The sequence below is a fragment of the Schistocerca serialis genome, chromosome 5, assembly GCF_023864345.2.
Source record: "Schistocerca serialis cubense isolate TAMUIC-IGC-003099 chromosome 5, iqSchSeri2.2, whole genome shotgun sequence".
Lineage (NCBI taxonomy): Eukaryota > Metazoa > Arthropoda > Insecta > Orthoptera > Acrididae > Schistocerca > Schistocerca serialis.
This window is the reverse complement of record NC_064642.1, coordinates 567,697,658-567,724,263: the sequence shown is the minus strand read 5'-3', so window position 1 is coordinate 567,724,263 and position 26,606 is coordinate 567,697,658. Positions and strand designations below refer to the sequence as shown.

The 26,606-nt window shown below is 39.3% G+C and overlaps 1 protein-coding gene across 1 annotated transcript in view; it reads left to right on the top strand.

The window, feature by feature from the left end:
- The window catches only part of LOC126481561 (calcium-activated chloride channel regulator 1-like), a 167,655-nt gene that overhangs the window by 57,060 nt on the left and 83,989 nt on the right, over positions 1-26,606 (top strand). Inside the window, exons 5-6 of the mRNA XM_050105405.1 lie at positions 5,586-5,733; positions 7,329-7,541. Of these exons, the coding sequence (XP_049961362.1) occupies positions 5,586-5,733; positions 7,329-7,541 (361 nt within the window). The remainder of the gene's footprint in view (positions 1-5,585; positions 5,734-7,328; positions 7,542-26,606) is intronic.

Here is a 26,606-nt window from a genome sequence, read left to right as displayed (position 1 = left end):
TACCAAATGAGGGTGCTGGCGGGTCGACGGACACGCAAGCAAGCACAAGCATGCACGCGGGGTTCAAGCTTTCGCGGCGGACTGTTGCCTCATCGGGAGGGAGGGAGGGGGAGGGAGGGACGAGGGGATGTGGGTTTTAAGGGAGAGGGTGGGGAGTCGTTCCAGTCCCGGGAGCAGAAGGACTTGCTTTGGGGGGAAGAAGGGACGGGTATGCACTCGCGCACGCACGCACATATCCATCCACACATATGCAGACGCAAGCAGACATATTTAAAGGTAAGTCTTTCCGCTCCCGGGATTGGAATGACTCCTTACCCTCTCCCTTAAAACCCACTTCCTTTCGTCTTTCCCTCTCCTTCCCTCTTTCCTGATGAGGCAACAGTTTGTTGCGAAAGCTTGAATTTTGTGTGTATGTTTGTGTTTGTTTGTGCGTCTATCGACCTGCCAGCACTTTCGTTCGGTAAGTCACCTCATCTTTGTTTTTATATATAACATCAAACTCAGTTTCATTTGAAATGGGATTTACTCAATAATAGTATAAAAATCTAAGTTTATTTTCCTTCACATCCAGGTTTCATATAGTGTTCCTCTATTCTATTCCCAATGTCAGCACGCTCCCATGAGTCACATAGCTATGAATTTGGAATTCAAATTGAAAAGAAAAGTAGAAATATACTTGATTATCAAATATACTTGATTAGCAACCCTTCTACAAATTATCTAGGTTTAAAGATTGATGATTCTTGTTTGCTGCACGATCAGCAGCAATTTTTAATTGTAAGCAGGCCTGTGTTCTAAAAATGAAGACACCTGTTATTCTATGGTAAATATAAATGTGGTCAGGTAAATATTTAGGTAGCAGCAGAAGACAAATGGATGTATTCAATACCACAAATTCCTGAATGCTATTTTCTGCAATAGAAACTCTTGTCCATAAAGAGTTGGAGCACTATTCCCAGCATCATCTGAGGAAGCTGTCCCAGCTACTTCTGTCCTATGCTCGCACAGGATTGCCTGTAGCCAAGAATGATCCTACCACTCTGATCCAACCTCTTTTTAAACCCAGCTTAGCTCCCCAGCCATGCCTTGCTGACTTATTCTGCTCTCCACATCCAAAAAATTTCCTCCCTCCTCCACAAAAGACACTACTTCTAACACCCATCCTGTAACATTGTTGTCAACCTTACTTCCAAAACTCTGGCCCCTGCAGAAGTCTCAGTACTTTGTATAGGCCCCACAGAAGTAAGACTAAGAACGTTGCTAGCATTTGGACAAATCATTCTTCAGAGCTGTTGAGTATATGTACACAAACATATGTACATAAACCTGTAGAGCTATATTGTCTTAGCTGACTGCATTGTACTTGCACTGCAGCTGTATTGGAGTGAGAAGGCTATGTCAGTTGGTGTGGGTGAGGGAAGAAAGGAGGAAGAGATCAGAAGGGAAGATTGGGGAAAGTGACTGGTAGTTAGGAGGGGAGAGGCTTCAACAACACAGCATAGAAAAATTACACTGATGACCTTGTTCTGGCCGCAGCCTGTATGAGCTTTGCACAGCATGTGGTGCCACAGAGGAGTGAAATGGAAAGGGAAGTTTGAACAAAGGAAACGGGATTCTGTGGAGCAAGAAGTGTGAGTGTAGGATGAGTGAAGTTCGGATCATGGGGCCAGGGGTGTAGACAGATGTGGGGCAAGCACTAGAAAACACTGAGACCAGGAAATAGCAAGAGTGAAGAATGTGTGCTCTGGAGATATTAGCCTATAGAGTTATGAGTATAAAATACAATATCTCGCAAAAAAAGTGAAACATCCAGGACATGGTCACTGGCAATATATATTCTGCCATTCAGGGTTATGAAATAGTTTAGAGTTGCAATGCTCAGTGATAGCTATGTAGGCCACCAGAGTGCAACAGTGTTGTTCACAATTAGTGTTATTTATGTGGTCTGATAGGGTATATATGGGGCACGGACGGCGTCACACATTGAGTGATCAGTATGAAGGATAAGGAGCTGCTGTGTACTCTTGTGAGACTGTGTGATCAGCACCTGGCAGCATTTAAAAGGGGCTTTTCTGTGTGTCTCCATTTGGCTGGCTGGCCGAATTGTGCAGTATCCAGATTTGTGGAGCATTTGGATGGGACAGTGACCTGATGTTAGACTGCATGGGAATCTGAGGCAGGCTTACTCATTGCAAGGTTCAAGTCAACCACATCTGACCGCCACAAGGGAGGGTAGATGTACTGTGCCCTAAGCACATCGTAACTCCTTCACATCTGCACCTGCCACCCAGGAACTAGTAATGGACTCCCTCTAACATTCTGTGTCATTCTGCATCATTGGTCAGAGACTAACAGCAGGTGGACTAGGGAATTACTGTCTCAAGCATAGGCTACCATTAACACCACAACAGAAAACATCCTCATTTGGAATGGTGCTGTGGGAGGGCTGCATGGACTGATGATGAATGTCATCACATTGTGATCAGAAATGAATCCCAATTGTCTACTACCCCTAATGACCATCATTGTCAGCAAGTATGGTGGTGGTCTGAGAGGAGGCCTCGTTCCTCCAATGTTCTGGAGAGGCACAGGGGTGTTACTCCATGCATCAGTATCTGAGGAGCCAATGGGTAAGGCCTCAGTAATGACTGGTAGTGACTGAGGAAAGTTTGATGGCACAATGGTCTGTCACAGATATCCTGCATTACCTCCTCATTGTGGTGCCATTTTTTCAACAGACAGTGTTTGCCCACTAGGGGCATGTGGCTCTGTCAACTGTTTACTTGATACTGAGATGTTCTTGTGGCCAGCAAGGTTCTCAGATCTGTCGATAGAATGTGTGGGGATGGCTAAGACTTTTATTCTGATGATTTCAGCACCACTATCCAAGATATCAAGAACCAGTTACAACAGTTATGGGCCATCTTGCCACAGAAGAGGATACAACAGCTTTATTACACCCTCCCCAACCAAATCAGTGCAGGCATCAAGACCAGAGGGGGGAAGGGGGGGAGGGGAGGTGCAACATCATAATATCCCTTCTAGTCAAGTAACCTATGATGAACATTAATGCTGTAAAATGTATGCTGTTGGCTAAGTATGACAATAAACTCACTGATTATAAGAACTCGTATGAATTTCAGTCATTTCACCTTTGAAGGACACCTTACAAGCAGAAGTTATATAATCAGTTATGACTGCTGTGCTATGCTCAATTTTGTGTGATTCACTTTTGTACAGTTTGTTCTTTAAACGTAGTACTCTCACATTCTACTTTGATGTACGTTCAGAGACAACTTGTTTACTGTATGTGTTCACAAGGAGCTGGACATGATAGTTTTCTGTGTAACATAGTTCCTTCCCTGTAATTAGATTTATGTGGTATCCTCCAGATCCCTTGCAATATTTCTTGATGTTGAATTGAGAATTTGGTGAAAATTTATGCACTCCTTTTCATTTTTATGCACCAATCAACATTGGTATTATTATTGTGATATTTGTATGCTTTGCACATTAAATGTCTCACTCTATGCAAACAGATTTTTAATAGTACAGAATACTTCTCTAGGTACAGCACCAATATGAATTTTCCATTACTTGAAGTTACCTAGTTGTTTTGATGTATAACGTAACTCATGGTCTCCATTTAATCTGTAAAACCTGAATTACATTTCACTGTAATATGAGCAATATGTTTCTCTTTTTCTGTTGTATGATTCTGGAGTAAATTCTGTTATTGTTTTTTTTTCTGTTGTGAGAATGACTACCTTAGTTCTTAGCTTACTGCTCAGAATCTATCACATGTCCACTAAAATCCCCTTGCACCATCTGCCATAACATGCATGTCTTACAATACCTGACATGTTTCTCAAAAATAAGATTCATATCCATATGAACAGTCTCATTCTGAAATTTGATAGCTGCACTTGATTTTCTATCTCGTTATACTTCTTGCTATAATCTGGTTGTTTACTCTACACATGCATTTTTAATTCAGAAAAGCTTGTAATATCACCAGCATGAATTCCTTAGAAAAAATTATCTTAGTTTTCATGCCGTATTATGTTTAAATTATAACTGAAGCCTTTGACAACATTCTCCACTGCCACCTTTAGAAGCTGACTGTTGTAGTTGACTGTCAGCCATATTATGTCATGGTATCTTGCAGCGGCCAAGGATTTACACAGGCTACTAGATATTATGTCAATGTCTGTGTTGTAGTGCCACCAACCTTGCTGGAAAGTAAACAGCTCAGTGTATTGCTTTGTAGCATCTCGGCATCAATCACCTGCTTCAGTGCATCACTGAGAGCATAGTAACTGTTTTGCTTCAGGATGTTGAAAACTTGATCCACATTGCTGTCTTAATGACAAAATTATGGTAACAAATGAATGGAGCAAGATTTGTGTCTCATCAAACATGAATATATGCTTGTTTGTGATGTGCTTAGAAACTGCTGATATTTTCCCGCTCACTGTACTTCATGTGGCATCAGTGATCAGTTGGGTGCACTGACACATCATCACATAAAATAATTTAAAAACTAGATACAAAAATACGTTTTGGCATGTTTTGTCGTGTTCATAAGGGTGTAGATCAGGGGTTCCCAAACATTTGCTTCGACAGAACATTTTGAAAATTCTGGTACTTTCATGGAATACCTTGTTTATTTTGAAGGTTAATAAAATTTTAAAAAATGAGAAAAATTTGTTTTTGTGAAGCACTTATTCACTTCCCATAAAACATCAATGTTTTATGGAGCACAGTTTCGGAAATCCTGGTATGGACTGATGTAGCTGACAATGGGGAGGGGGAACACTACTTTATATATTCTTAAGTGAATCTATGTCCTGAGGCTACTGCTGTATGAGCAAAGATGGCTGTTAATTTAATATTCAGGTTTTTCAAGTAATTTATATTATGATTTGATAGCACATCCAAAAGATTTGAATGGAATTCTGCACATAGTTCCACCATTGTATGTGTAGCCCTTCAATATAATAATTCCTACACTCATGAGGAATACCACAAATTCCAGAAGCCTGAGATTGCCTTTACTGTGTATATCATATTATTTACCTTCTTGAGTGATCAGAAAATAGATTGGAAGCCTTATCTTACCAGAACCTTGCCTATTTTATTATAGCTTTGTTTGCTTCCAATGAGACTGATGGCATTGCTAACATCCCTTTATTACTTACTTTGATATCATCTCAGGTAACTGGTAAAATATTACCAAAATATCAATTTTGACAGTCAGCCCTTGGGCCATGGAGAAAGTAATTATAAGCTTGTCATTGGAACCTAATATTAAAAGAAAACTAAGGGCATTTAGTCAAAAAATGCTGTGAAAAATTGTTTTTCCATACAACATGAAATTCTGATGTTAATCTTTATTAAAAAATTTTGAAATAGTAAATATTGACTCATTAAGTACATCAACCAGTAAATGCTGGAGATGGAGAGGAAAGTAATGGAAAACTGTGTGATATATATATATATAAAATGGGTTTCACATCAGCATTTATTTATTTTTTATGCCTCATACTCTATGGACTGTTAAGTTTTTTTCTTCTACTTGTCAGTGATGCAGCAGATGATCTGGAGCACTTAGCTTGGACAACAGGAGGAAGAACTTATTCTGTGCAAGATCAGCAGGGGCTACTGATGCTAACTGGTGCACTTTTTGATTCATTAAATGGTGTTCTTGGGAAAACTTTACAAATTGCGAATGTAAGTGCATATTAGAAACTATTTTTTATATTATAATTGTGGTTTAGTGCTTTCTGTGTCATAATTATGTTATTATAGTTTTTCAGTAATCAAAATCAACATTAAAATTTTATCTGGATCCAAAAGAATTTTAAATCAGAAATCATTTTATCAACACTACTGACATTATGATAAAACCAGTAAATAAAAAGCAAAATTGAAATGGTATCCATGGGCCAAAGATTCTCCCAATTGAATTTATAAAGCAATAGTGGACCAATGTCAATATAGAGATGGCTGTACCTTATTTGTGATCCCTGAAACAAAAAAATTATTTCTATTGGTTGCAGAGGGAAGAAGTTTATTCACAAGAAAATTACACATATGGAATGAAATGAATAAATATCTAGTTACAGAACAGCATTCATAAATAGAGACTGATGACAACCTTTCAGAAGCAGTTGAAAAGGTGCTGTTAATACATAGATGTAAATGTTTGATAAAAACGTGTTACAGAAGACTCAGTGCAATATGTGTCAAAATATACTTCTCAAAGAAACTGTAAAATGAAATAAATAAAAAAATAAGAAGTTGTACAGACTGTAGAAAGTGTAGAGGGGAGGGTGATGAAGAGACAGAAACTCATGGAAAGCAAACGAAAGAGAAGTAGTGGAGGACAGAATAAGATGTGGTGGATTGAAAAGACAGGACTCAGAAGAAATAAAAGATCCTACCAACAGAAGAGATTAATAATTTTTAGTCTGTATAGATTATGAGAATTATGTATTATAGCTTTTCTATTACATGATTCATATTCCAAAGATTAATACAATATAAGAAAGACAATACATGATTCCAATCACCTGCATAGGCATAAATATATTGATATCTTATTTCAGTGGAACTGTAAATACAGCTCAGAACTATATATTCCCAAAACAGTGGTCCAGCTGGCTCCAAGTAATGTATATACTGGATAAGTTGCAAATAGTCTTTCCAGTGTCTCACATAAATTTTGTTAGAGATGTAAACAACTGCCATTAGAATACTCTTAACTTTTCACATTTTTTTGTTTTGGCTTGGGAGCTTTCATAACTTTGGTGAGTAAAACCATTCCATTCATCTTTCTTGTAATATGTAACATAAATGATGAGCACAATATGGAAACAATGATCTAATTTCTTCTCTTACAAGCACCTATTAAAATAGGTCATTAAAAGTTTCTTTATTGGAAAGACAGCTATCCACTTATCTGGTAATTGGCTGAATATAAATAGAGGTGAAGAATGAAAATAAAATAAAACCAAATCTTGAACAGTCTGCTCCAATCCTAGAGATGGAAAATGAAAAGTAAAATAATTCACATGATGGTGCACCAGAGTACTGCATGGATAATGGAAACTCCACTTCTACAGAAAGCATACATCTGCTATGAAACCAATACAAGAAGGAATTTTAATATGCTACAATTTTGGCGAAAAGTCAATATCTGTTTTTCAGAAAAAAACTTAGTAATCTGAAGAATTATTTCTTGTCAATAGACAGTAATCAGTTTATGTTTATTTTAAGCCTATTTTAGTTTTTACTGTGTAATGTGAAAATTTAATTCTTTGCAGGTATTTGAGGCAGAAATCTCTAATAAGGACAAAAAAATTCACAATGATTTTGTTATTGACTCTGCTTTACCTATACCAACATTGAGTATTTACTATGGACCAGAGCAGGGCCTTGATGAACTGGTACTGAATTCTTCTGAGTCATATATGATGACCAAGGACTTTGAAGAATGGGATAAAAGTAATAGATATTTGGCACAAACTCTTCAAGAGGTACTACTTCATATTTTATACTCTTCTGACTGATATTAGGTATGTTGCTCTTTGTGACAAAAATTGCAAGTACGAGAGGTAGTCCTGATGGAAATAGAGGTAGTTCTGATGGAAAAAGAGCACATAAATAATTTGGTAGATTATATACATATACTAAAAACAGTACAATAAATGTAATGCACATTTAACATACAAACATTTGTTAAACTAAGTAAAATCCTGAAACCTGGCCAGAGCTGTTGGAGATAGCAGTCTTGTGTGCATGGGGTGTGCTTGCTTGTGTGAATTTGTATGTGTTTTGTTTCCTCAAGGAGGCTCTGGGCAAAAACTAAACAAGCAACTGTCTTTTTGTTGTGTTTGTCTGCAACTCAACATGTCATCTCTATTATGATTAGCTGTTGATCCTTTTCATAACATTATGATATTTCTACCTGGACTTTCCATCATTTAAACTTCCTGGCAGATTAGAGCTGCATGTTGGACTGGGACTTGAACCCAGGGCCTTTGAATTTCATGGGTAAGTGCTATACCAACCCAGCTACCCAAGCATGACTCATGGCCGTTCCTCAGAGCTTTATTTCTGCCAATATCTCTCCTACTTTCCAAAAACTACAATTTTACTTCTTTACCTCTTAAGTACCTTCTGCTCAGCTGACTATTGGCAGCCATGAAGGAAGACATCTCCACTCTAAGCTATCCATGCAACACAAAGGACACATATATATATATATATATATATATATATATATATATATATATATATATATATATATATATATATATATATATATATATATATATATATATATGTCAAAGATGAGGTGACTTACCGAACGAAAGCGCTGGCAGGTCGATAGACACACAAACAAACACAAACATACACACAAAATTCAAGCTTTCCCAACAAACTGTTGCCTCATCAGGAAAGAGGGAAGGAGAGGGGAAGACGAAAGGAAGTGGGTTTTAAGGGAGAGGGTAAGGAGTCATTCCAATCCCGGGAGCAGAAAGACTTACCTTAGGGGGAAAAAAGGACAGGTATACACTCGAAATATGTCTGCTTGTGTCTGTATGTGTGGATGGATATGTGCGTGTGTGCGAGTGTATACCTGTCCTTTCTTCCCCCTAAGGTAAGTCTTTCTGCTCCCGGGATTGGAATGACTCCTTACCCTCTCCCTTAAAACCCACTTCCTTTCGTCTTCCCCTCTCCTTCCCTCTTTCCTGATGAGGCAACAGTTTGTTGCGAAAGCTTGAATTTTGTGTGTATGTTTGTGTTTGTTTGTGTGTCTATCGACCTGCCAGCGCTTTCGTTCGGTAAGTCACCTCATCTTTGTTTTTATATATAATTTTTCCCACGTGGAATGTTTCCTTCTATTATATATATGCTTATTCCATTGTTTGTATTCCACCCTAGATATTTCAGTTCTTCAAAAATATGGATGAATGCATGGACCAACACTTTGGAGTAATGCAGTTTACAACATGATAGCTGACAATATAGTTCTACAAACAGAGGGTAGATTTGAAATCCTTAACCCATTTATTTGTGATCTTATCATGTAAAAAACGTATAGAGTTATATTTACTGTCCTTGCATCTGAGTAACTGTATAAAAAGTACAGTACCTCTGATCTTCTCAGGCTAAGGAAAGAACTTTATTAATTTCCAGACTAGACTAGGCTGGCAATCTCTTCTATCATTTACTATGTTAATTTAAAAACCTATACTTAGAAATAGCTCTGCTTAATGTTTGTAAGTTGGCATCAGTAATTATAGCTGTCTTGTGTACAAAACCGTCTATATAAAGATTATTATTGTCTCACATCTGATTAGATCATTCTAGACTAGATATGTTGGAAAAAATAGAAACATTTCTTATCAGAGTCAAAAATGTGCTTCAGGCTTGGCACTACTGCCCATAGAAAATGCATCCTTCCTTCAGTTTTTGAGGATCCAATATCTTCCTATGTCAATATGTTTGTTATTCTTTGTGACATTTGTTGTAAATTTACCAATTAACTGCATCACAGATTATGAACTATGTTGCTGCAGCTACCACTGTTTTAGCTGAGTTCAGGTTTCAAAGTAACTGTTGCCCACTGACAATGTGTTCTAATATAGTGATTGTTGTTGCTTTGGGCAAGCATTTTGTGTGGCTCAGTAGTTGCAGTATAGAGTTGGCTAGAGCAGAATGATATAATGAGTCTTCAATTTTGTGTGACAGGCTAAGGCCCGGTCAGGTTCTCTACAAAGTAGAGCACCCACAAGTGCAGTGAGTGATTAAGATGAAATAGTGCAACAGTCTAAATTACAAGTTATTTGTGCAAATTCGTCATTCAAAAAATACAGGGTCAGCCTATATTCCCAGATTAAACAATTGCTGCTGAGGTTAACATTTGTATGTTGTTTAATAGAGTATGTAGGAGTCGTCTTACATTCACAGATGGAGCTTTCCCACTGAGGTCACATACAAATTTATTTGAAAGAACTCAGATGGGCTGGGAAAAGTTCAAGATTTCCTGATACACAGAAGCACTCAATACAGTATTAACATCATTTGAACAATCATGTGACATTTGACTTGCACAGCACTAGTGAAAGGGGTGTGCAAGAAAGTATGAACTAGCCACTGTAACAGTCTACTGCTCTGCTTCAAACATGAAAATTTTGAAACAGGAGGAAATAGCATTAAATTCTGTTATCTTGCAAACTCTTAATGTGTTTGAACAGGTTTACAGTAAAAGTTCTCCTATGTATATGGATATCATAATTATACAAACATTAATGCTGCTTTTTAAGTAAAAGTAACATTCAAACCCAAAATGTTGTCCTTCAAAAACCACTACTTTAGTGCCTAGCTGTCTCAAAGCATCAAGACAATGTAGCTGTGTATTCTGAAGACAAAAGTTTGGAAGTTAAGCTACTATGTTATACTTCTTGTTTTTGTGTGTATCTACCTCTCAATGGTTCAAGTGTGTAGTGTGTGATTATCTCCACATTTTTATTTAGCAGAAGGACTGTCTTAAAAAGACACTATTCTCTAAAGTTTACTATTGCTGCAGCAGTCATATCCCAGTGGAAGAACCACGTGCAATACATGTCCAGAGCACCCACCTAGCACATTCTATTCCAGACTTCATCATCAGTATCTCCTATCCTAACAGATGCAGGATCACATGTGAAAGCATTCATATCAGCCATGTTGTAACTTTTGAATAGCCTTTTATGGAAGCCAAGACCACCAACCAACAATCCATCTGAATGAATAACCACCACCAAATTGTTACCAAGAGCAGTTTCAGCCACCGAGTGGAAGAACATACTGCTTGGAACAACATGCTCAACTTCACTGGTTGGATATTCTCCCCTCAATACCAATTTCTCTGAACTACATTGAGCATAGTTATCTATAACACATCCTTTGATCATGCAATTGACTTGAATTCACTCTCCTGTAAAACTACCTCATTCCAAAAGAATAACAAGAGATCACAGTTATGATCTGTGAACATTCAAGTAGTTAAACTGAACTCCACTAGTCATTAGCCTCTGTTTCACATCCATCTCCACCTCTGCCCCATGCCTTCTTCTACAGCCTGTCAATCTATGCTCACATTTTTCTCTCTGCAGTCTTCCCTCACATACCACTCATCCACCATATTGTGTGTCACTTTCATCTTCCCATACCAGCACCAGCATGAGTTTACCAGTGTTACACTCCTATTCCATTCTTTTGCTACCTCTTCCTACTAGCTCTTAGCCACACCACCTTTGCCTTCCTAACCTTCCTTCTCTCATCTGCCTTACTTGACACAACACTACACCCAATAGAACTGCAGTACCAGGATAGTGTGATGGGTGGGAACAGTGTAGTCATGCATGAATATTTGTTTATGTGCATGTGTATTTTGTATTAGTCTGCACTGGAGAAGAACATTGATCAAAAGCTAAGCAGTGTGTGTCAACATTGTTTATGTTTTAGTCAGCCACTCAACACCTCAACTATATGATGAGTGGTTTGCTTTACTCTTTCAGTTATTTTTATTCCACACAATATTTTACCAGTATTATGTTTTCTGCTTAAATGTCTCAGTTGTTAATATGCACCATCTAGAGGAGATGGTGAGTCACTGCCAGGAACAATAAGCAGACTGCTATAATATTAAGCTTTCAGCCAAGAAACCTTCTTCCAAAACAGAAAACACACACAGATTCAGACATGTGCACAACTCACTCACAAATGACCACTGTCTACATTTATGTCATACTCTACAAGCCACCTAATGGTGTGTGGTGGAGGGTACTTCTGGTACCACTAACTGATCCCATCTTCCCTATTCCACATGCAAAAGGTGCAAGGGAAGAATGATTGTCAGTAAGCCTCTATGTAAGCTCTCATTTCTGGAATCCATCTGCTGTGGCCAGACTGAAACTGTGCCTCACTGGAGCAGCAATGAGGAAGTTTAGGGCAAGAAGGGGGATGGATAGCAGAGTTGGGGTGGTGAAAGGCGCATGCTGTCTGTGTCAGCATGCAGGGATGTGATAGGAAGAAGGTAGGGCTGCTAGCTGCATTTGGGAGGTTTGGGGGAGGGAAGGATTGAAAAGGAGCATGGAAAAGCAGAAAGTAGACAAGGGAAAAATGCAGGTGTGTTTGTGGAATAGAAGGCTGTGTAGTGTTAGAGTGGCAGCAGGGAAGAGGATAGAAAGATGGAGGACAGGGACAAGCAAAGATTGAGGCCAAGGTGATTACAGGAATGTAATGTATATTGCAGGAGGACTTCCCACCTGCACTATTCAGAAAAGCTGGTGTTGGCAGGATCCAGATCATATAACATGTCCTGTGAAGCAGCCAATGAAATGAAGCACATCTTATTGGGCCACATTTTCAGCATCTGGATGGTCCAGCTGTCTCTTCATCACAATTTGTCAGTGGCCATTCATGTGGACAGACAACTTATTACTTGTCGTACCCACATAGAGAGCTTTCGTGGGGTGGGAGATGCCTTTGACTGGTATAGGTGGTGGGAGGATGTATGTGACAGATCTTGCATCTAGGTCTATTGCAGGGATTATGATCCATGAGGCAAGGGGTTGGAAGCAGGAGTGGATTAGGGATGGACAAGGATATAGCATAGGTTTCGTAGATGGCAGAATACCACTGTGTGGGGAGTGGGAAGGATAATAGGATAATAGGTAGGATGTTCCTCATTTCAGGTTGTGACTAGAGGTAGTTGAAACCATGGCAGGGAATGTGATTTAGTTGTTCCAATCATGGGTGGGTCTGAATCATGGAGGAGAGCTCTTTTGTAGCCAGCCAGTGGGATTTCAGGAGGTGGTGGTTGACTGGAGATATAAGGCATGGGAGATCTGTTTCTGCACAAGACTGGGAGGGTAATTTAGATCTGTGAAGGCCTCAGTGAGGCCTTTGTTATATTTGGAGTGGGACTGCTTGTCACTACACATGTAATGGCTAGACTTTATGGACAGGACTTCTTGGTATAGTATAGATATCAGCTGTCAAAGTAGCCTTTCTGGATGTGGCAACATCAAGGAAGGTGGCTCATTGGGTAGAAGAGGGGCAGGTGAAGCAAATGGAGGAGATGTTGAGGCTCTGGAGGAGTGTGGATAGTGTGTCCCTAGCCTCAGCCCAGATCACAAATCTGAACCAGGAGAGGCATTTGGGATTCTCGGTGGTTAGGAAGTGATAGGGGCAGGAGAGATGCGAGCTCATGGGAGGGGTTCTGGGATGGGCCTAAGGATTTGAGACAGGGCTGGAATGGGGTCACTGTAGCAAGGTTTGTAGGCGGACTGATCTGACTGCTGGTGGAGTTCCTCCACCAGGTAATCTCTCTGGTTCAAAATCACAGTGGTGAAGCCTTTATCAGTAGGTAAGCTTATAAGGTCAGGATCAGTTTTTAGTTGATGGATTGCTGTTCTTTCTGAAAATTTAAGGCTATTTTCCATTTTGAGAGATTAATTATGGTGTTACAAGTTTGAAGATTACGAAACTCTGGAATGTTAACAGGGGATGATTTCAGTGTGGCAGGAACCGATTATAGTTGTATAGAGGAGTGAACTGAGACAGGCAGAGTTCAATATTGGTTTTGGGTTGATTCTAATTATTAGGGTTGGTGGTGAAAAAGTGATTCCACTGTAGTGACCAGGAGACTGAGAGAAGGTGTTGTACACACTGCTCTAGTCCTGGAGGGCAAGAGTTTCAGTATGAGAGATACAGGAATTTGGGATTGCAGAGCAGGAGAATCTTAAAGATGGAGAGGAGGTAATGGAAGGAGGTTTGGGCCTGGTTTACATGGTTCTGAAGGACTAGGTTGGTGAGGGCTATGGAATGATGGAATTTGAACAGATAGAGGTCATTGAGGAAGGAGGGGTTGCAGCCAGAGATGGGTAATCTGATGGTCAGGCCATTTGGGGGGGGGGGGGGGGGGGGGGTTCCATGAACTAGGGAACAACACAGGAATGGTATGTTGATCTGAGTAATACCTAGCAATAGTGAAACTTTTCTGTATTGGCACAGATGAAAGGAGCAAGCCCAAAATACATGGGAAAAACTCACAAAAAAGATGGACCAGATAAAATATGGTGAAAAAGATGAAACCTGAGGAAGTAGGGCTGATAGTGAAAGGTGAAACAAACTAAAACTGACATGTAAACACGATGAGATCAAAGAGAAAAATAAATAAAAAGGCAGTAATAGTGGTATACAGGTCAGTGGGTGGATAACATTCCATCCTGGACCTTCCATTGTTTAATTCTTAATGTGCTATAATTATAAAAATTTAAGAGAGACTAAATGCAATATATCATTCCTTGCTAACTGCTTTAATGATGACACAAGGCAATATGAAATGTGTTGTCATCAATGCCGCACCATGGCGCCTGCCACCAAGCGACTGCAGGTCACATGTCACACAACCCAAGACCAGCAGTGCCTGGGTCATGTGCAGTACCACCTAGCCAGACAGCACAGGGATGGCTCCTGTAAATAGCTGTCTCTGAAGTATTGCAGCAATACCTGGCTGGTGTGCCCTCATGAAGTAGCTGCACCCTTGCACTGCTCCAATCATGCTGTGCCACGTCACCCACGTCACTACAATCTCATTGATAGTGGGCGTATTCCTATGCTGCCAGGGCTTCATAAGAGCATACAGCATGGGCTTCATAAGAGCATACAGCACCACGTTCAGGCAGTCTCATCCTTGATTATGCTATTGTTGTTGCCAAGACGCCACAACTCTTGGGTCGCTCTCTACTGGACTTTGACTCTGCTCGGAACTGGAGTATTCAGGAATTTCTTCTACTGAAGTTTCTGATCAGTATCATCCATGGACTTTGTTAATCACTGTCCCAGTGACAGCATAAGTCTCATCACTGAAGTTTTAAATCTTCATTGGTAGAGGAATAATTTGTGTTGATTACTCACATTTTCTGTTATTATTCTACTTCACTTCATGGATACAACATGAACCTGCAGTGGTAGGCCATGTGGCAATGGGCTCATTACTGCCTGCCATTAGACAGGGTGTCCCATTTATCTTGACCACCCTAAATTACTGTTTGTCCAGATGCAAATTACAAAATATTTCAAGGAAATGTTCTTTAGCCATCAAGGGGACATCAATGAGCATGATTGCCTTCGTTGTAGCTTTGTTTTTTTACAAAGTTATGAACAGCAGTATGACTTTTTTTAATGGCACCCTGTATTTTTTATTCAGTAACTAATTTCCTCTCCTAAAGACCTATTCAAAAATGTATCACAGCTACAGTCTGGAACCGCGCGACCCCTACGGTCGCAGGTTCGAATCCTGCATCAGGCACAGATGTGTGTGATGTCCTTAGGTTAGTTAGGTTTAAGTAGTTCTAAGTTCTAGGGGACTGATGACCTCATAAGTTAAGTCCCATAGTGCTCAGAGCCCATCCATGTGATTCAAACTGATCTGCACTCCCTCCTAAAAAAACCTCAGGCCTCTCACAGTGACTTAGACCTCAAGCCATAGAACTTATTACCCCACCCAAACCATGCACCCTGATCTTTTACATTCTTCCTAAGATCCACAAACCCAGTCGTCCTGGTCATCCAATAGTTTCTGGCTTCAAAGCACCCACCAAACATACACTCCTGGAAATGGAAAAAAGAACACATTGACACCGGTGTGTCAGACCCACCATACTTGCTCTGGACACTGCGAGAGGGCTGTACAAGCAATGATCACACGCACGGCACAGCGGACACACCAGGAACCGCGGTGTTGGCCGTCGAATGGCGCTAGCAGCGCAGCGTTTGTGCACCGCCGCCGTCAGTGTCAGCCAGTTTGCCGTGGCATACGGAGCTCCATCGCAGTCTTTAACACTGGTAGCATGCCGCGACAGCGTGGACGTGAACCGTATGTGCAGTTGACGGACTTTAAGCGAGGGCGTATAGTGGGCATGCGGGAGGCCGGGTGGACGTACCGCCGAATTGCTCAACACGTGGGGCGTGAGGTCTCCACAGTACATCGATGTTGTCGCCAGTGGTCGGCGGAAGGTGCACGTGCCCGTCGACCTGGGACCGGACCGCAGCGACGCACGGATGCACGCCAAGACCGTAGGATCCTACGCAGTGCCGTAGGGGACCGCACCGCCACTTCCCAGCAAATTAGGGACACTGTTGCTCCTGGGGTATCGGTGAGGACCATTCGCAACCGTCTCCATGAAGCTGGGCTACGGTCCCACACACCGTTAGGCCGTCTTCCGCTCACGCCCCAACATCGTGCAGCTCGCCTCCAGTGGTGTCGCGACAGGCGTGAATGGAGGGACGAATGGAGACGTGTTGTCTTCAGCGATGAGAGTCGCTTCTGCCTTGGTGCCAATGATGGTCGTACGCGTGTTTGGCGCCGTGCAGGTGAGCGCCACAATCAGGACTGCATACGACCGAGGCACACAGGGCCAACACCCGGCATCATGGTGTGGGGAGCGATCTCCTACACTGGCCGTACACCACTGGTGATCGTCGAGGGGACACTGAATAGTGCACGGTACATCCAAACCGTCATCGAACCCATCGTTCTACCATTCCTAGACCGGCAAGGGAACTTGCTGTTCCAACAGGACAATGCACGTCTGCATGTATCCCGTGCCACCCAACATGCTCTAGAAGGTGTAAGTCAACTACCCTGGCCAGCAAGATCTCCGGATCTGTCCCCCATTGAGCATGTTTGGGACTGGATGAAGCGTCGTCTCACGCGGTCTGCACGTCCAGCACGAACGCTGGTCCAACTGAGGCGCCAGGTGGAAATGGCATGGCAAGCCGTTCCACAGGACTACATCCAGCATCTCTACGATCGTCTCCATGGGAGAATAGCAGCCTGCATTGCTGCGAAAGGTGGATATACACTGTACTAGTGCCGACATTGTGCATGCTCTGTTGCCTGTGTCTATGTGCCTGTGGTTCTGTCAGTGTGATCATGTGATGTATCTGACCCCAGGAATGTGTCAATAAAGTTTCCCCTTCCTGGGACAATGAATTCACGGTGTTCTTATTTCAATTTCCAGGAGTGTATATCTGCCTTAGTTGATGAACACCTGCAACTTGTAGTACAAAGATACCAACTATTTCATAGATCATCTGAAATCTGTGCCTGTCCCACTCTCACCACACACCTTGCTTGTCACCATTGATGCCATCTCCCTCGATACCAATATCCCCCACATGCATGCTCTGTCTGCTGCTGAACATTTCCTCAGTCAATGTCCACTTGATCTTGAGCCTATGACATCCTTCTTCTCACCTTAAACAACTTTATACTTACTAACAATTACTTCACATTTGAGGGACAGACATACAAACAGATCAGGGGTTCGGCCATGGGAACCAGGATGGCTCCGTCCTATGCCATCCTCCTCAAGGGGCACTTGGAGGTGGCTTTCCTGGGATCCATAAGTCTTGAGCCCCTGGTTTGTTTGAGATACATTTATGACATCTTTTCCGTATGGACTCATGGTAAGGCTGATCTGTTAAAATTCTTGGAATCTCTAAATACCTTCTCCTAATTAAATTTCACATAGTCCTATTCTGAATCCCATGCCACTTTCCTTGATGTTGATCTCATCCTCACCGAAGGCCAGCTACACACTTCTGTCCACATCAAACCTGCTAACAAACAACAGTTACCTTTTGACAGTTGCCATCCTTTCCATGTCAAACGTTCCCTCCCAAACAGCCTTGGCATTCAAGGCAAACATATTTGTTCATATGAAGACTCTTTATAGCAATACACCACCACTCTCACATCAGCTTTCAATGGATGTAATTATCCCAGCAGCCTAGTTCAAAAGCAGATTTCCCCGGCCATCACATCCAGTCCTGGTATTGCACATGCATGTGAACAGTATGTGTGTGAACATTTTTTTCGCAACCTTCTCTGGGTACAAGCAACTGTTGGTATTCTGCACATTGTTAGTCTAAATCACTAAACAGAACAGTAAATGGCACTTGATCATAAATAAAATGTGAATGTTTTAAATGGATACAACCCAAAAATATTTGTTTCCATCAGTGAAGCAACTAAAACAATTGTTATAATGTAATTTGAAAGGTAAGGAATCTACCCACCAAGAGGTGGCAGGAGAAAAAACTTATAAAGGTATTGAAATTTGGAAGCTTTGGCTTTTTCTTCTGGCAGAAGTGTCAACGGGAAAGGAAGAGGGGAGAAGGATGATGAGTGATGAGGTTTAGGAAGTGGGGAGAGTGTGTTAAAGTTACCAAGAACCTTGGGTCAGGGAAGAGTTACTGGGCAGGATGAGAAAGACTGATGTTTGGAGACTGCACCAGACTAGGTCTGTAAACCTGAGAGCTTAAAGGTGGACCATATGGTCATATGCAAGACACAGATTCCTGACAAACTATCATGCATGAGTTAATGAGAGCAGGAAGATAAGTTCATTATATGTGATAGTGGTGGGGGTAGGAAAATAGATAAGTCAGAAAATAAAAGATATAGAAAGCCAAAAGGGAGTGAAGTAAGGAACAATTACTGAGAAGAAATGCTGAGACTGAAGAAATTAATGTAAATTAAAGCCAGGTGGATGGTAAGAACCAAGGACATGTTGTAATGCCAGTTCCCACCTGCAGACAGCTTCTTGCCACCCACCTGGCTTAATTTAGGATGATTTCTCCAGTCTCAGAATTTCTTCTCAGTAACTATTCCTTTGTACATCGCCTTTTAGTTTCTATATCTTTCACTTTCTGACCTATCTATTTCTCCCCACCTCTACCACATAGAATTAGAAAGACGAGCAGTAAGAGGTGTAGCACATAGCTGGTTGCGTTCATACCTAAAAAACCGCAAGCAGAAAGTATCACTTCAGTATGAATTCAACAAAATGAATAAAACAAGAAATAACTCCTTTCTTTCTAGGGAATTACCAATAAAATATGGCGTACCACAGGGCTCAATCTTAAGTCCACTACTCTTTTTGATTTATGTGGTCGACTTAGTTGAATATATGAGTCCCACAAAAACTATCCTGTTTGCCGATGACACCAGCATATTGCTCACTGGATCCAGTCCAGAAACTTTGCGGTCCACAGCAGAAAGTTCTATGAAAATACTTTCTGAGTGGTTCACAAAAAACAAACTCATTATAAATACTGAAAAAACTGTGTGTGTCGATTTTCATTTAATTCCTCCAACTAATCAAATGTCTATTCAAGCCCAATTAAAAAATGATCCCCTAGAAAATGTGTCACAAAATTCTTGTGTCTTTGGATTCAGCAAGACTTAAAGTGGGACACACATATAAATAACTTGTGTAGAAAACCATCATCTGTGTGCTATGGCCTAAGAATTTTAAAGGCTACAACAAGCAAAACAACAGTACTGCAGGCATACTATGCACAGTTCCACTCACTAATCCGTTATGGGATCACTTTCTGGGGATACTCAACTTACAGTGTAAAGGTTTTTAGAATGCAAAAAAGAGCTTTAAGAATAATTTGTGGTCTCAAAAAGATGGAGTCCTGTAAATCCCATTTTACTGAGCCTGGTGTTCTAAATGTTCCAAGTTTATTCATTTATGAAACTATCTTGTTCACTAGGGACTACCTCCTGAAAACAGGCAAACTGCTACAGAACAAAAGTGTACACAGCTATAGTACCAGAAGGGAATCAAATATACATCAAAAATATCACAGAACAACCACCTAACAGAGGAGCATAATTAACATTGGTGTAATACTACACAATAAGATACCAGAGGAAATAAAAAATACTACTCATCCAATATTTGAAGCTAAACTAAAGGCATTTCTAATAAAGCACTGTTTCTATTCTGTCAGAGAATTTCTGAATACATAACAAAATTAATTGTAGTAGTTACCTAATTTTAATTGCTAATACTATGTATTATTGTAACTTATCTTTGACCTGTCGAATATCAATTGTACAATTTGTGCTATATGATAAAACTGAACCAATAAAAAATTAAATCAAATCAAAATCAAATCAGAATGCACTTAGATTTCTGCTCTTCTTAACTCATGCATTTGTGTTTCACCAGTAATCTCTGTCTTGTGTATTACACTATGTTCATCCTTTAAGCTCTTAGGTTTTCAAATCTCATTTGGTGCAGTCCCTAACAATCAATCTTTCCTTCTCATCCCATCTGGTAATTCGCCCCTGACCCAGGATTCAGGGCAACTTTTCAGAACTCTCTTCAATTCCTGAACCTTGCTATCCCTTTTTCCTTCACCTCTCTTCCTTCTCCATCAACCCTTCTGCCACAAGGAGGAGTCACTGGCTATGAAAGATTGCAAGTTTCAATACCTTTATATGGATTTTCTGTTGCCACTGCTTGGTGTGTAGATTTTTTATCCATTCAATTATAGTATATTTTCAAAAATTGATTACTTTCATTGTTACAATAGGTTTAGTATTCCATATCTTTGCAGCTTATTTGGTGTTGATTTGACCCTTCAGTGGGATTACTTCTCCATTATATGTGATAACATGCTGCTGTGGATGCATGAGGACTGGAAGCCAGTGTACCATTACGAACATCCATCAGAGAAATGGCAATGCCCTTGTCCACCAGTATCTCCATCTCATAGTTGCTAAAGACTTTGGGACCAATTTAGTTAGAACTCAGTTGACTGCTGCAATTGATATAATAGTATGCAGTGGCATGTAGTGCTGCATTATTGACCCTCACTAGTTCAAATTCACAATCAACAAGTGGCCTGACTTGTGACAAGCAAGGTATTCCATAACATGGTTCAGGGAGTGAGACACGTCATGTATTTTGAAGCAGTTGATAAGTGATTTTGGCAAATTTTAATTACAAGAAATCATACAGTGAAAGGAACTGATTGTGATTTGCCAACTTTTATGGTGGTTGTAGCAACTGTGGTAGCAGTACAGATTGTTCCCCTTGGGTGACTAATTGGTGCTATCTCAACCACTGCTGTGGTTGAAACCGTTCGTGGTTCAATCCTACCTGTGAATTATTTGGATGTTCTTCATGCATGGCATAATAACTACATTCTAAAGAAACCTCTCAGACTATATAAACATCAATAATTAGCACATAAGTTTAAACAAATAGAAGGAATATGCACAAAAGCACACCTGCAACATATGTTAGAACAAACCATCTGCAACATTAAGCAGATGAATAAAAGGGATGTGTGACTGAGTGATAACAGAGACTTTCCTGTTTTCTCTGTGTACTATAATTCCATCCACATGTCCTCTACCTGCCAAACCTTACCTGCTCTTAAGTGGTATGCAGTCATTCTTATGCTACACTCCTTCTGGTATGGCATAATTATTCTTTGCAGTAACACAACACAATTCTGGGAGAGGCCATGCACCATGACACAAATAACACATTACTCTGATAAAAATGTACTAAATTGTTGGCACACTATGTTCTTCATTTAGTTTGGTGTGCATCAGTAACAAGAAAAATACAAAAAACCAATTGCCACACACCAGAATTCATGAAGCCTCTACGCTAAACACTTATTCTTATTGACAAGAAACACTGCTGCTGCCATGCATCACTTGGAAAACAAAACACCAGGATAGTTCTAAATTTGCTTGGCAACAAGATGCACAATATTCTCCAAGTTGATAAAGATACTGACCCACACAATCACAACCAGAAGATGATCAGCAGTGATTTAATATAACACTGAGAAAGTTCACAACCAGATAATGAGCATCATCCACTTACTGACAACAAGGTGAGAGATTACGTAACTGCATGACATGAATTTTGTTCATTTACACTACCAACATCTAAGCCTGTAGGTATTGTCACAGTCAAAACAATGGGCTGCTACCCCTACTTATAACTTGCTATGTGCCACACATCAGTCAGATATACATGAGTGGTTCCCTCTAGTTTATTTGATGTAATTAATTAACTAAAAGTTCCCAGACAGAAAAATATTTGGTGGAGTAAGCAGGTACTCTCATATAGCAACCATGAAAGGACGTTTATGGACCATAAAACAAAAAGAAGAAAAGAGAAGAGAGAGGCATTTGAATCAAAATTTAGTTAGAGAAAATGAAAATTGTGAAACAGTTGGTTACCAGGAAAGTGGATCTACTGGTATAAAGAATAAATAATGATAAATGAGAATCAGCATAAGAAAAATCATCACAGATAATTAAATTGGATTGTAATTTTGTTTCTCTTGAACAGTTATGTGTAATAATAATTAGATGTTAGAAATGTTGGTGGAAGATGAAATGTTTAACGAAAGGAAAGAAGAAGAAATGTTCATGTTATTTTAATCATTTCAGCTCCGGTGAAGCTAATGAACTTGAATCAAAAAATTCTTCAGAGAAATAAATTTGCATATCAATAGCTTTCAATGAATTGAAATGGGGCAAGAGAAGGAAACTTCCATTGCTGGCTTAAATTAAGTTCATGGGTTTTATTGAGGATGATTCAAAATAAAATTGTTGTTCCTGAAAATGTTTTTGTTGTATGAAAGAGGCCCCCTATAAGATGGGCAGTTATCTGCTCTACAGAATATTCAGCACTCACTTCTGTTGAATAAACATTTTATTTATTTAGGCCAATAAGACAATTCCATAAAACAGCAAGGAGTGAAAATATATCAAATAAGCCAATGACATAGTCTTTAGGTCAACACAATGAAAGATACTACTAGGTTCAAAGTATAACTAACTGAACTTCTTGATTTGTTTTTGTTTTTTTCTGTATATATTGATACCTTTTTAGCCCAAGGACTTTTACACATAGTGTTTCATTTAATGTATTGCCAATAGCAGGTCATTTCTGCATGTTTGAAATTTCATATTATGCATTCCTGCTTTTTACGAGTTTAATGATACTATAATTCTGCCTGCTGAAAAGTACTGTCCAGCCATTATGATTCCTTATAAGTCTTATTGTTTTTTGAAGTAAATTCTCCTATTGATAAAAATAATATTAGTCATTGTGAGATTACAACATACGTGTCTTGTGTGAACCAGCTGTAGATCTATTCAGCTATTTTCTGGGCTGTGCTTGGTAATGCTGAGTTTTTTTCTTGAGTAGGAAGCTTTTGTAATAAGCAAACTTTACAGTTTTTGTACCATCCTTTAAAGTAACTGGAAGATTATGTATGTAGGTGAGGAATCAGAGCAGAGCCAGTCTTGTGTGACATGTTTTGTTACTCCATACTGAGTTTAGTTTTAACCTGCAACATATTGTCTGTGTGATACTCTGCTTTCTGATATGAAGATACAACTCCATTCACACAAGAGGGATGCTGTTATTGCTTTTGAATTTAGTTTTCCTAGCAGAATTTCATGGCCTACACAATCAAAAGCTTTGGCAAGTTCACACAATATACCAACATGATGATTTTTGTCATTTAGCTCTGCCAGTACTTCTTTTGTGAGGTCCTGCTTGGTATTCTCATTTGTGTACTATCTATCATTTATGTACTATCTATCACAAAATCAATGTCTAAGTCTTTACAATTCTCCAATTAAATATGCATAACCATACGGAAACTATCTCTTTCTCCTTCATAAAGTTTAAGATATTTCGTACACATGGCCTGTAAAGTGTCACTTCTATTATTTGGCACAGCATTCATTGGGTTTTCTAGCATGATATTAATTTGTCTCAAGAGTCTAGGTTGTAATTTCTTTATTTCTCTCACCTTCTTACTGGTTATACAGTAGTATGAAGTTAGCTTGTCTCCATCAAAATGAATCTGTTTCACATGATTTCCATGTGATTTTCTGGTAAGCATAACACATCTGCGTAGAGACCACCAGCTCTTTCATTTTTGTGTAAATTACAGTTTCATCCTTTTTATTTATAAGACTACTGAAGGTTTGGCGGAAAATTTTAAGTGAGTGTTCTTTACCTTTTTTTCCAATATTGTGTACAGAAAAGAGTTAATAACTGTGTCTCCTGGGGTAACCAGCATCATACCTCAAAGGTTTCTGTTGAGATAATATGGTGCTTGCGTAGTGACTAATTTAACTTATTCTTTATTTTTAATTGGCATTTCCATTGAACAAAAAGATATTCTATTGTTTTATGTGTTTCAGTGATCTTTGCTGAAGCCACTTCCAGTAAGGTAAATATTAATAACAGAAACCATAATCTATATCTGCGTAATATACTTGGCAAGCTAAAGAATGGCACTTGGCAGAGGATCATTTCATACAAGTATTACTTATTTTGTGTCATTCTCCATTGGCACATTGAGTGAGGAGAAAATGACCATCTATATACCTCTGTACATGCCCTGATTTGTTTTATCTTATCCTCATGATCCCCTTGTGAGACATAGAATGGTGGCAGTACAGTCTGAGCACAATCTTCTTCGAATAAATTTTCTCTAAATACACCCAACAGGCCTTAAGCAAGAACTACATCATCTTTCTACCAAGAATTCCCATTTCTGTGCCTCAAGTATTTCAGTTATACTTTCGTATGGGCTACAACAACTAGTTGCAATACTAGCAATTAATCACTGAGCACCCATAAAGTCAAGTCTCAGTCTGAATTAATTCAATATCTGTTCATTTGGTTACTTAATATGAACTCGAAAAGCTAAAACATTGCTCTATAATGGATTGCATTTGTGTCTTGTATGTAATTTCCTTTACAGTTGCAGCACACTTTTCCAGAACCCTTCCAACAAACATAAGTCTGCCATTTGCCATTGCTAATACTGATTTTATGTGATCAAACTATTCCATATAGGTTCTTAGTATTATCCTGAAACATTTATGTGATGTGATACACTCAAGATTTTCACCTCAACCCAAATAATTGGATAGTACTGGGTTCTTTTTCTCTGTTACAATTATCTTTGTTGTGGTCTCCAGCCCAACAACTGGTCTGATGGAACTCTCCATGACAGTCTGTCCTGTGGCAGCCTCTTCATCTGTGCATAACTGCAGCAACTTACATCTGTTTGAACATAATTACTCTGTTCAAACCTTGGTCTCCCTTTGTAGTTTCTTCTCCTTGAACTTCCCTCTGGTACCAAATAGACAATTTCTTTACACCTCAGGATGTGCTCTATCAGCTGATAGATCTACTAGCCAAGTTCTGTCATAAATTTCTTTATTCTGCAGTTTAATTAAGTACCTCTCATTTGCTGTTCAATCTACCCAAATAATCTTCAGATTTCTTTTAGAGCACAACAATTCAAAAACTTTTATTCCCTTCTAGTCTGAATTCCATGTCAACTGTGTCTCACTTCCAGGTAATGGTACACTAAAATCAGAAATCTTCAGAAAAGACTTCCTAATACTTAATATCAGATGTTCACAAATTCCCCTTATTCAGAAATGCTTTTCCCAGTCCGCATTTTATATCCTCTTTACTCCAGCCATCATCAGTTATTTTACTGCTCAAATAGCAAAACTCATGTACTATTTTTAGTTTCTCATTTCCTAATCTGATTCCCTCAGCATCACCTGATTTAATTTGACAACACTCCAGTACCAATGTTTTACTGTTGTTGTTCATTTTATGATCTGTTTTCAAAATACTATCCATTCTGCTCAACTGCTCTTTCAAATACTTTACCATCTGATAGTATTACAATGTCCTTGGCAAACCTCAATTTTTTTTTTAAATTTTCCCCTAACTTTAATTATCGTTCAAAATTTAACATTGGTTTCTTTATTGTTTGTTCACTGCTCAAATTGAATAACATCTTGGATAAGCTGCAACCCTGTCTCACTCCCTTCTCGACTACAATTTCCCTTTCATATCCTCTGATTTTTGTAGTTACTGAGCAAATTTCTGTACAGACTGTAAATAACCTTTTGCTCCCTGTGTTTTATCCCTGCTACTTTAAGAATTTCAAAGAGCGTTTTCCAATCAACGTTGTTAAAAGCTTTCTACAAACCTACAAATGCTATAAATTTAGGTATGCTTTTCTTTAAACAGTCTTCTGGGATAAGTTGTAGGCTCAGTTTTGCCTGATGTTTCTCCAGAATCCAAATTAAACTATCCTGAGGTTGGCTCCTACCTTTTTCCATTTGTGCCAATATTTTGCAGGGATGACTTATTAAACTGATGGTTCAGTAGCATTCTGACCTGTCACACCAACCTTATTCAGAATTAAAATTATTACCATCTTCTTGAAATATGAGAGTAAAATTTGGGTTGTCTTAAAATTTATTTTATGCAAAACACTATTTATTTCTTTTCATTCACCCAGATATGTTTCAACACCTATGTGTCATCTTCTGTGGGTCAAATTTATTTCCATAAAGTATAATATAAAGTTAATGATAATTTATCAATTGCAGATCTAAAAATGTGCACTTTGTTTGCTTTGTTTTGATTGCTCACCTGAAAATAATATTGCTAGTGAAACTGCATTATTATAGATGGGTTTTCGTGCCCTTTTTTCTCGTTTCTGACACCATGTAATCTGCAAAGTAATCATGAAGAAATTATTTGTCCATTTCTGACACATTGTTTTGTGGGTATTGGCTATATATGTTTCTGTATTTATGTTTCCTGTCCTGTTGTGTACCTTTGATGGATATCTCTTTCTATTGGTATTGG